The 12,699-nt window shown below is 38.1% G+C and overlaps 1 protein-coding gene across 2 annotated transcripts in view; it reads left to right on the top strand.

Moving 5' to 3' along the window:
• LOC106012193 overlaps nucleotides 1–3,446 on the top strand; it is a gene marked incomplete in the record, with an annotated part of 16,680 nt that extends 13,234 nt beyond the window's left edge. For both annotated transcript variants that reach the window (XM_013084342.1, XM_013084343.2), the window contains 1 exon segment: nucleotides 3,028–3,446. In XM_013084342.1, coding sequence (XP_012939796.1) covers nucleotides 3,028–3,161 — 134 coding nt within the window.
• Nucleotides 3,447–12,699: the final 9,253 nt, after the last annotated feature.

Here is a 12,699-nt window from a genome sequence, read left to right as displayed (position 1 = left end):
GGGATCTGACTACATTATTAACTAATATTCTATGGGCATCTTTTCTCCGAATAGATCTCGATCTAAATTGACATCTTCTTGCTGACTACTCCAAATCAGTCTTGAATTCTGTGCTCCAAATGCATTTAAATAGAGATCAATATCTAGGGCCCTGCTCTATAAAACGCTACTCTGAAAATATGCTCCAAAGTTTGAAAACATCAATACAACGAAATGAACATTTTGTGGGTTTAAACGAACCCAAAGTGTTGGGGACATCACTACACCAAATACATATTAGAAAATATCAATACTACGAAGTTTGACCTAAAGTACCCATCGACACTGCGAAACACTCACCCAAACAGAGTTAGATATCGAGATTCTAGATCAGGAAACAGTAGAAGCAGCTTTGTAAACACGAAGTAGAGCTCTGTGGCACACACACGGCAAAGCGCAAACCTCACTTTTGATCTTGCTAACTAGTGTACTCCAAATCAGTCTTGAATTCTGTGCCCCAAATACATCTAGGATATAGAGATATTTTGATCTAGAGTCTTGCTCTATAAATAAACTACGCACCAAATACGTGCCAAATTTTGAAAACGTCAAAGTAAACATTTTGTGGGTTTAAACGAACTCAACATGTTGGGGACATGACTACACCAAACATCTAGAAGCAGCTGTCTCACACACACGACGAAGCTAAAGCCGAAACGGAAGTAGTCCCCAGTAAAATATGAAATGGCTAATGGCAGAGTGAAAACATCTTAGAGCTTCAATTTTACAGGAAAAACGATCAAACCTGAAAAATCAAAAGGTAGTTTCCGAACGTTGAAAATATGCCCACGTAACCTTTTGTGATAATTCTTAACTGATTCATATTTTTGCAAATTTTTTTGGGCTCCTGTGTAAAAAATGTAAACTGACCTCACAAACGGGCTTAGCTCGATTATTATTATTATTATTATTATTATTATTATTATTATTATTATTATTATTATTATTATTATTATTATTATTACTATTATTTGAACCATCATCATCATCATATGTTGAGGAAAAAAAGTGTGTCTTCTTACTCTTTTGGACCTTTCGGCTGCATTCGATACCATTGATCATCACATTTTACTCGAGAGATTAAATACTACTTTTGGCATAAGGGGTACTGTCCTGCGATGGTTTGAGTCATATTTTAAAGATTGAACACAAGCAGTTGTGGTTGGAAGCACGTGTTCTGATAATGTTTTGCTTAGATGTGGTGTTCCTCAGGGGTCTGTTCTTGGACCTGTCTTGTTTACAATGTATACACAACCTATTGCTGATATCTGCCATAAGACAATATGGCATGAATTACCATCTTTATGCTGATGACACTCAAATTTATAAGTCTATTGATTTCGATCAAATACCACTTTTAGTCAACTCTACTGAACAATGTACTAGAGATTTAAAAATATGGATGACCAGAAAAAAATTGAAACTAAATGATGACAAGACAAAAATAATGTTGAGTGGAAATACAAAAACCATGAGAAATCTCACAGAACTGCAAATTGAAATTAATAACCATACCATTCGTTCAAAAAGAAGTATTAAAAATCTAGGGGTTCAGCTGGATTATGATATGTCTATGTCCTCCCAAATTAGCCAGCTCAGCAAAAGTATTTACTTTCAGCTTAAGAAAATTGGCAGTGTAAGAAATTATTTAACTAAAGCAGCAGCCAAGACACTTGTAACAACACTGATTTTATCAAAGTTAGATTACTGTAATGCTATTTTGTAGGGTTTGACAGCCGAAAAACTATCAAAGTTACAAGTACTCCAAAATCAAGCAGCAAAATTGATAATAAAACAAAAGAAATCAGCGCTTGTAACACCAATTCTGAACTACACTGGCTGCCAATAAAAGAAAGGATCAAATACAAAACTGCCGTTCTCTGTTCTAAATGTATAAATGATAGTGCACCCTTTTATCTTAAATCATTCCTGGAATTATATCATCCACCTAGAGCCCTTAGATCAGCCTCTAATAATCTAATTCTTAAAACTCCAAAACAAAATTACAAAACATACGGCGAGCGTTCCTTTTTGTTCTTTGATCACCAGGTATGGAACGAACTCCCATATAAAATAAGATCTCCCCAACAATTTCCATTTTCAATAATCAGCTGAAGCATTTTTTATTCACAAAAGCATACCTGTCATAATGATGTGCTGTGATATAATATATAATATTATGCATGTTAATGCCAGACTGTGAGACTGAAGAAATAGCGTGTGAGAATGAGAGAGAGAAAGAGAGAGAGATAGAGAAAAGAGAGAGAGAGAGAGAGAGAGAGAGAGAGAGAGAGAGAGAGAGATAGAGAGAGATAGAGAGAGAGAGAGATAGATAGAGAGAGAGAGATAGAGAGAGAGAGAGAGAGAGAGAGAGAGAGAGAGAGAGAGAGAGAGAGAGAGGGAGCGGAAATGTTTTTCTATCTGTATAGAATGAATGTTTTAATGAATGTTTCTCGTTACTCACGTTTTAACTTAACTGTGACCGTTTGTCAATTTTTTATTGCATTGTATATTTTCAGTGAACGCATTTCCAACCTCACTGCGAGATTGTTTTTCTCATATAAATTTTTACACATATACATTTATATTATATGTATAATACTTTGTTTTACGTACACACATGTCGATTAATTTTTAAGATGTGATGTCTTTTTCGTTGTAATGTGCATTGAGCATCTTTTAGAAAATGGAAATGCGCACTATAAATGCTATTTATTATTATTATTATTATTATTATTATTATTATTATTATTATTATTATTATTATTATTATTATTATTATTATTATTATTATCATCATGATGAGATCATCATCATCATCATCATCATCATCATCATCATCATCATCATCATCATCATCATCCATCATCATCATCATCATCATCATCATCATCATCATCATCATCATCATCATCACTGTTGCATTAATATTGAATCATTTGTTAAAGAATTAATAGACTGATTAATTTCGTTTGTTTCTGTTCCCAGTCACAGGTAACCCCGTTGGACCCTGGCCACCCCTAGCCCAAGGCGTGTGTCCTCCATCACGTGACTGCCAGCCATGTGGTCCTGGCCCGTGGGCTAACCCCCAGATTCGCCGGTTTTTCTTCACCGATTGCTAGACGTAGATGAAGAGATCGGGAAAAGAAACAAGAAGGAAAAAAACCCAAGCTGGACTTTTCTTATTGTGCAAAACGTGAATCAAGTTTTATAGTTAAACCGTATATAAACCGTTTATTACAAGACATACGGATCGTCACCTCAACTTTAGATCATAAGAGAAGGCTGTGTAGTATTTACCCGGTGCCTGAATAATATTGTAATATAATGATGCATTCACAGGTAATCTTATTCTATAATTGAAGTGTATAATAATTGTCTAATGACTTTCACATTGCTAGCAATAAATTTACCCTTATTTTGAATTTGAGTTATTTTTCAATATTTTTCAAAGTCAGTTTCGTACAGTTTGTCCAACTGATATCAAGAAGGACAGTAATGTGTGTGTGTGTGTGTGTGTGTGTGTGTGTGTGTGTGTGTGTGTGTGTGTGTGTGTGTGTGTGTGTGTGTGTCTGTGTCTGAGTGTGTGTGTGTGTGTGTGTGTGTGTGTGTGTTTGTTTGTGCGTTTTTTGTTTGTTTGTATTTGTTTTTGGTTGTTGTTGTTTGTTTGTTTTTTGGGGGGAGAGCATGTCAAAATCAGAAACCTGAGATTCCTGGACATTTTGTTCACTCGCGACAAGAGAAAAATTCTAATGCAATCCCATCCAGAGACTGGTATCTGCAAAAACCTTGTCTTTGAAAGTTCAAAAATGAAGAGCGTCATTGATACTAACATCTAACTGACCTTAAAAACGCTCCTGTGATCCCTGCCCTTTCTTTGTATCACCCACTCACTCCCCTAAATTCCGGAGAGTGTGCACTGCACGGTGACGGGGATTTCTGTGAAAATGTGGGGTACCGTTGGCGGACAATACAAATCTCGACTACCCCAGACACCCAAACAAAATACAAAATTAGTCATCTGGAATAGAAATCGGTTGTTGCTGTTGCACTGACAGTCATTGCATGGAGTCATTCTTCAGTAACGTTTGCGCCTGGAATTACTAATGAATGGACTCCTAATGAGTGCTGTTCCCAAATGGCACGCCGGCACTTCCCTGACATAACAGTCCACAAGGGATGAATAACTGGGTAGCGTCAAGCAATAGAGAACCGAATCTGTCCCCTGCGCTATGTGCTTTGCTGTCAGCGTCGGAGCCTAATACACGAATAATCGTAAAGCATGAAGCTAGTTTCTGATGGCAATCCCTTTTCTAATCTTTAATCAGCATGCTTGATTCATGAGCTATTATTGTCTTCGGTGTTGAACTAATTACACAGCCCAGGATGTGGCGTTTTGAAAGGCTTCTTTAAAAATTGTTTTGATCACTATTCTAGACTTTTGATTGTATTTTGAAAATAAAATATTCTGCCAAGAACAGGGATATACTTACATTACTTTATTTTTCATCCTCTGTTGCCGTTAAGCGTCGATGGGAGATGCAGTTTTCTGTGGTAGGCCAGCTCCGCAGCTCTTTCAGTTGTGATATTATGTTTTCTTAGGGTTTCTTTGACACCCTCGATCCACCTTTTGCGTGGTCTTCCCCTTTCTCTATAGCCTGAGTGCTTGGTGTTGTAGGCTCTCGAGGCTGGCTGGCCAGGTAACATACGTAACAAGTGGCCACACCATTTTATTCTCTGTTTTTCCATGTAATGCAGACAGGACTCAATGCCGATAGCTCTTCTTCTCTTACTTCTTCAGTTCTCTGCCTGTCTCGTCTTGTTAAGGGTTTTGCGGAGATATTTCATTTCGCATGTGATGATTTTGCTTACATGGGTTTTATTTAATGTCCAGGTCTGACACTAGTAGCATAATGTTGGTACGGATACTGAGGTGATAAGCTGTCTCTTTGTGTATATGGAGATGTTTGGATGAGATAGGAGGGGTGCGAGCTGGTTGGTGACAGCGTTAGCTTTTTTGAGTTCGCATTTCTTTTTCTCTGTCTATAGACCCGTTTTCAGAAAAAAGTACTGCCAAGATATTTAAACTCCTTCACATATTTCAGTTGTTTACTATAGGCCGGGATGTTCAGGGGACTACAGTTTCGTTTCACTTTCACATAACTGCTGGAAAACAACAACATTTTTTATGGTTGTTTGACTGATCTAGTAAAAATGAATCTGGGTGACCTCAAAATATGTCTAAATAAGGAGTACTGTGGGTTGAAACTTGTTCAAATCTTGTTCAGATCGTAAATGTGTATTGCAAACACACCATGTATAGAGTATAATAATGTTAACAGGAGAGGTCAAATTTCAGGCAGAAAAAGAAAAAAGAAATATAAGAAGAGCAAAAATAAATTCATCTAAGACTAAGAAAACTGTTCATCAAGTTACTCAATCGTAACCAGTAAACACCCTTTAGGGGGCTCTGGTGGTCTAGAGGTTAAGGTGTTAACCTCTTATTCAAAGGTCCCGGGTTCAAATCCGGGTAGCGACCGAAAATTTTTCTTCTCTAAAATTGTCTCCTTTCACCTCCTTTCCTGCTCTCTTGCAATGTTCTGTCGTCTGCTTTCTTTTTCACAATTCTGCCCCCACCCCCTCACCTCCTTTGCCCCCTCTTCTCGGCTCCTGACTCTTCCTGCAGCCTTTCTATTGCTTCTCCTTGACTTCTTCTTACTGCTGTCTTTCAGCCACACCCCTTTATCATCTGGTAGGAAAGATCTACACCTAGCCTTCTCGGACAAAGGCGAAAAATCTCGGAGGTCCCGTGTGCACGTTGCGCACGTCAAAGATCCATTGGTGGTCCAAAATCAATAAGGGTAGGCTTCGGCCGCCACCTGGGTAAATTTCAAGATTAATTTTTACCAAACTGATTGTTCCGCTCGGTCATATGACCTTATGCAGTTACGATCCCTGTAAAACACTTACCAAAACAAAAACGGGGGATGGGGTAAAAAACAAACCAACAACTTTTATACGGAAAAAAGTATCATCCCCCTGCTGTGCAATCACTCTCACTCTGGAGAAACATTCTTTGCTACCTGTTTTCTTAAAGAAAAACGTTATTTTGGAAATAAGATTTTGATGTCGATTTCTCCTAAAGACATCTTCCTTGCCCTATTCTTTTTTAAAAAATGTTCAAAACAAATTAAAGACAGTCACGAGAAAGGACCTTGTTTAATATTTTCAATCACAGACAATTAATGAACAGTCAGTGTTTAAATCTTCGAAGGATATTTTCTTAAAATGTTCTTTTGATTAGGTCTATAACTTCCTGTGGAAAAATATGTGAATCTTCATAAAGAAATCAGACACAAATGTAATCTAGCAAAAGAGACGAAGTTAAAAGAAAAATGTGAGGAAATGGAAAATCATTCCAAAGCGAACTCAAAAGATCTACAAAGAAAAATTAAAGAGGTGTGCCATACAAGAACACGTGGATCAACAGGATGCCTCAAATCAAAGGATGGGAATATCAAAATGGACAAAGACAAGATACTAGAACGTTGGACAGAATATATCGGTGACCTGTACAATGACAAAAGAGATGAACAAAGAAGAGTGGAAAATAACAACGAGGGACCACCAATCATGAAAGAAGAAGTTATCAAGGCACTACGAAAGATGAAGAATGGGAAAGCTGCAGGACCGGCAACATTACCACAGAGATGATTAAAGCTTTAGAAGACTTTGGAATCACCACGCTGACAAAACTTCTTAACAACATATATGCCACTGGACATATTCCATCAGACTTGTCAAAATCTATCTTCATAGCTTTACCAAAGAAACCTTATGCAAACGAATGTGAAACGCATCGTACCATCAGCCTCATGAGGCACATAACAAAAATATTACTCAGAATAATTATGATCAGAATACGAAATAAAATGTTCCTAGAAATAGCCCAAGAACAGTGTGGAGGCAAAGGCACTGTAAATGCCATATATGTCATCAGAACAACAATAGAACGTGCCCTAGAAGTTCAGAAAGATCTTCATTCATGTTTTATAGACTACACCAAGGCATTCGACAAAGTCAGGCACGACAAGATAATCGACATGCTGGAAGTTCTTAATATCGACGGGAAAGACTTAAGGATTATCAAAAACATGTACTGGGATCAAACTGCTGCAATGAGAATAGAAAACGACATCAACGAATACATATGGATTAAAATAGGAGTCAGACAAGGATGTGTACTTTCTCCAGACTTGTTCTCCCTGTATAGTGAAAATATCATGAGACATATAGAAGAAATGCCAGTTACCTCGATAGGGGGACATAATATAAACAATCTAAGATATGCAGATGACACAGTCCTAATAGCAGAAGATGAAGTGCACCTGCAGAATCTATTAAATGTCATCGTACAAGAGAGTAACAACTTGGGCTTAAGCCTAAACACCAAGAAAACTGAAACGATGGTGATAAGCAGAAAAACTCCAATCCCAACATGCAATATCAAAATCAATGATACCACCCTCAAGCAAGTACAACATTTTAAATATTTGGGGACCATTATATCATCAGATGGTAGATGTCACACCGAAATTAAAAGCCGCATTTGCCAAGCAAAAGCAACCTTCCACAATATGAAACAGATACTAACAAACACCAATCTGTCACTGGAAACGAGGAAAAGAGTACTGAAAAGTTACATCGAGCCAATCCTATTATACGGGTGCGAAGCGTGGACAATCAATGAACAGCTGGAAAGAACAATTGTAGCGACAGAGTTGTGGTTCATGAGACGCATGCTACGTATCCCATGGACAGCTAGAAAAACAAATGAAAAAGTCCTGGTTGAAGCAAATTATAGAAAACAACTTATCACGAATATAAGAAAACGACAGGCAAATTTCTTCTGACACACAGTGCGGAAAGAAGCATTGGAGAATATTGTAACAACAGGAAAGTTTGATGGAAAGAGAAGCAGAGGCAGACAGAGGGAAAAGATACTGGACAAGATGACAACATGGCTGGGAGCAGGAGGAACAACAGACACCATTGCTGCATCGAAAGACAGATGGAAGTGGAGGTCCATGATCGCCCACGCCAGTCGGCAAGGCACCGGATGATGATGATGATAACTTCCTGTGCTTGTCGTTAATTAAGTTGAAGTAGAATTTTTTTCCTGTTGGCAATGTTTAGTGAGATACAATCCTGCACAAAAGAGCCTCTCTAAAGAAGGAGACGACGTTTTCTATCTGTTTATTTTGCTATCACTACTGTCAGTTTCGCAACCTAAGGGAATACATCTTTGTAATGGCAAAAGGCAGGTGCCACGTTACTGACAGGGGCGCTTGGCGATCGTTACGTAAGCAAGTATCTTTTGGCAAAAATATCGTCGTCTGAAGTGGAACATTTAGGCTCTTCACCGTTGCACACAGAAGACATGAGTTCGATTCCCGAGTTTGGAACTTATTTTATCCAGCATCTCGTATGCCTGCTCCGATGCTGTATTCCACTCAGCCTGGTTTGTCCTGGCAGAGGGAGTCGAAACAGCTGAGTTTCTAAATGAAGTAAATCAGTCCGACAAGGAAGTAAGAGATTTGTAACCATGGACCGATCTTAAGCAAAGTGAACTACGCATGCATACATATACCTGGCACTTTACTATTTTTTGCATGTTTTTTTGTCTAGGAAAATTCCAGCAAACTGATGCCTGAATTGTACAAAAATAAAAGCAGTGGAAACATCTCTTTTGATGGCACGTACCCTGTGGATTTAGTTCCCCGTCACCTGGTAAAGAAAAACCTTGCCTGCTTTATATGGCTGGATGGAATAACCAGCGGATTTATAGCACGCCAATTTTTCGTGACGATAGAGGTGGACAGCAAGAGATCGCATGATGCCCCGAAATACCGAACGTTCAATAAGCGGGTTTGTGTTCACGATGGTTCGGGAAATCTGAGGATTTTCGCGATCATTATTTTGTCACCATTGTGAGATCTCGATTGCCGTACTTCAAGTGTCAATTCCGTATTCATCTGATTCTTCTGCGAACGTTTCCCTCATTTGGAATAGCTGAATTCTGACAACAGAACGTTGACTTTCCCAGTTTCCAAAATAGAATTAAGGAAAAAATAAAGTTTGTATGATACTGTACTTTTTATTTGATAATTGCCATACCCATATCGTGTGAATTGAATATCACGCGTGAGCGAATTGTGTTTTTATTTCTAAAGATTATATCTACAGAGGGCGTATAATATCTTCCAAACAACAGCAACAGATTGGAGATCAACTACACCCTCCAATAATTGTTTGTTTTTTCCTTCATTAGCAAAGCTATTTTCATCCCTTTTCAAGCTCGAGTAGATAGATATGATAGGCTCTCAAACATATCGATTTTTATCATTATTTCACTTGAAACTTTCCTGCTTTATTTATTTTTTTAATCTAGGGAGCAGTTTTATTATGTCTTTGACTTTGAAAGAACATAAATTCATTTGTAACCTCAATTTAAATCACAAACTTTTAACAGGCCGAAACTATTTTTAAAGAATTTAAACGGATAAGCTTTTGGCTGAACGGTTTGACCCGTTCGTGTCTCAATGTCGTTCGAAATCCAAGTTCCCTTTATAAATAAGGTAGGCCTATATTTGCGTTTGGAGACTTTACTGGTCTGGGTTTTTTTTATTTTCTTATTCTAGGTGAGGGGGGGGGGGGGGGGGTTATTTTCTTATTCTAGGTGAGGGGGGGGGGGTTGTTAGGTAGTTTTTCGGAGGGGGGAGGTCGCTTCGCATATCGCAATAGTTCCCGATGGCCTTAACGTCAAGTCAGTAACAAACGGCACTTCCTGTTCTCAGCACATCCTTCCACGCTCGTGACCCGTTGTAACGTTTAGGCTCGTTGTCGTCGAAATAAAAAAGCATCAGGTTGAAGCCTGCGAGATTTCTTTGGGGTTTTATTTTAATCAAAAGAGCTGAAAGTAGAAAGGAAATAAGAACAAATTACGGACGAATACGTTTGCAGCATCAAACCAACGAATTTCATATTGCAAGTGAGCAAAAACGGCAAAGACAAAAGACATATATGTACAATACATTCTAAAAGGGAGAACGACATACGGGCATGGTTTTATATTAGGCATTGCGAGGGAGTCGTACCTGATTTTTGCGACCGGCCTGCGGAAAAAATCTGCCACGCCTGCGGTTCGCCTACAATTAAAATTTTTCGTTTATGTGGGAGTAAGTAAGTTTATTCAGTGTTTAAGGTCATTGGCTCACATCACATCACATAAAACACTCATTTGATAAGTAACGTTTCCATAATGAATAAGTACAGGTTGTGCACGTTTCTCTTATTATGGGTCAAACATTGCATATTTCTGTCACTGGGCCGAGTCAGGCTGGGAGGGATTAACAATTTCCTTTGATGGACAAAATGTGAACAATAGAAAATAAACTGAAATCCATCTTCAATTTCATGACAGTTACACCTCTCACATAAGGGTAAATTAGTTAATATCCACCGATAGAGATTGTTATTTAATGGAAAGCTATGGGTTTTTAACAAAGCTATGACTCTTCTACTCCAATACCGTGAGAGGTTGGTGATATATTTAGCTGTTTCTTGAAACGGAATTGTAAGAGAGAAACCATTATACTTGCGACAGACTTTTTCCTCTATGTTCTGAACAGAATGGTCAACAAGTCTACTTTTTACTTCACTGAGAAAGAGTCTAGTACTTCCAACATTTTAAGAAAACCAGGCATTTCCAAAACCCAGGGGAAACAATAGGTTTTTAACTTCCGTAGCCCAGTTGACTCTGCCCAGTTCACAGGAACGATATAATTACATGTAACATTTCTTTCGATATCTGTCATTTTCTAAGTGTATAACTCTGCACCAGCATTTAATGACACAATGCATGTAATCAGAACTTAAGTTGGTTCTTCCCACGTCTCTTAGAACTAAATATTTGGGTGTAGTTTTGTCAAGACCCAAAGAGGCTTTCCAGAATTTTACCTGAACATTATCAATCACGTCCCAACGTTTGGTACCCCAAGTTTCAGAGCCATAAAGCAGCATTGGTTGAATGTTTATATAAAAAAATTTGCTGTTTCGAAATTTAATTCTTGGTAAGAACCAAAAAGCCTTCTTGTTCGAGAAACAATCCGTTGAGCTTTACAAGCTCGATCTTCCAGCGATCGTCTCCAGCATAGACGTGATGAAAATGAAATGCCCAAGTAACTATAATAGGTTATTGTCTCTGTGGTGTATTTGATTGTTTTTGGTTGTGGCAGGGGGTTAGGCCTAGCCTATTGTATTGTTTGGCTGAAAGTGTGAGAGTGAGCAAAGTGTGAGTCTGTGTTCAGTTGTATTGTTTGCAAGTTGATAAAAGTCTGAGTTACTACTGGTGGGTTTTGGAGAGGAGAGAGTTGTATCAAGGCAGAGGAGGCCTGCTGAGAGTATAGGTTGTGAAAAAGGCTAGTTAGAGCCTCGGTTCAGTTGTGCGTGAAGTGTGAGATTCAAATCCAACGCATCAGGGCCCCAAAGCTGCGGAAGGAATCACAACACAGAGCAGAGGAACAGGTTTGGCTAATTCCTGTTATAGTGGTATGTGACAGAAGGTTAGTAGTGTAAAATCTTTGTTTTATGTTCCAAGTAACAACAGTCTCTAAGATCGTATCCTCCCAATACCATCTCTCAGATCTGTTGAGGTTGAGATAGCCTCCATTTCTAAAAACAACAATCTTACTTTTCTCTGTATTCACTTTTAACCCAATCTCTGGCAGAAATTATGTAACACATTGATTTTCTTTTGTAAACCTCTGACATTGTCGTCAAAAAGACTTACGTCATCAGCGTACATTAAACATAAAATACCATCTTTATCATGGGGCAATACCTGTATAGCATGTGTATTTGAATCTGAAAGGTGTATTTCAAATTGAGATATAAACAAAGAAAATGAAATAGGGCTAAGTATGCGGCCTTGTTTAACATCTGATGTACATTGGAAGCATTCAGTAATATAAGATTTCATGGATCCTCGTTCATCTGAACTGACTTTAACACATATGGAAGAACACTTTGATACATTTTTTCAAAATGGTATACATTGGTCCAGAACAGCTAAGACTTCTCAATACTGTCCAAAGTTCTCTGTCAACCCAGTCAAATGCTTTAATAAAGTCGACAAAACATACACAGAACCTTCCGTCAGGCTTGGCGATATATTTTTGGACTAAAGATTGCAGTGAAAATATTTCATCTATATTTTAGAGCGATTTCGTCTAAAAACCGGCCTGAAATTCAGGGATGAGGTTACCTTCATCACACCATTGTTGCAGTCTTCTATTCAATATGAATGAGAATAATTTACCAAGAACATTTAGTAAACTAATACCCCTATTAGTGGGGCCGTTTAGCCCAAACATTTAAAAGGATTGTGCATTTTGTGATAAAAGCACCAAATTTGGCACAGATGTACATTAATATATAGCAAACATTTTTAGATATTGGGCCACTCGGATTTTTCTCTTTATGGCCGCATTATTGGATTTCAAAATGGCCGCCATTTGAAATCTACATTTGCGATTATCTCTGGGTCAAATGCTGCTATTGACTTCATTTTGGTTTCTAAATGTATGTTTTGGGGGGCAA

The sequence above is a fragment of the Aplysia californica genome, unplaced genomic scaffold (assembly GCF_000002075.1).
Source record: "Aplysia californica isolate F4 #8 unplaced genomic scaffold, AplCal3.0 scaffold00287, whole genome shotgun sequence".
NCBI lineage: Eukaryota > Metazoa > Mollusca > Gastropoda > Aplysiida > Aplysiidae > Aplysia > Aplysia californica.
This window is presented reverse-complemented; position numbering and strand designations above follow the sequence as displayed.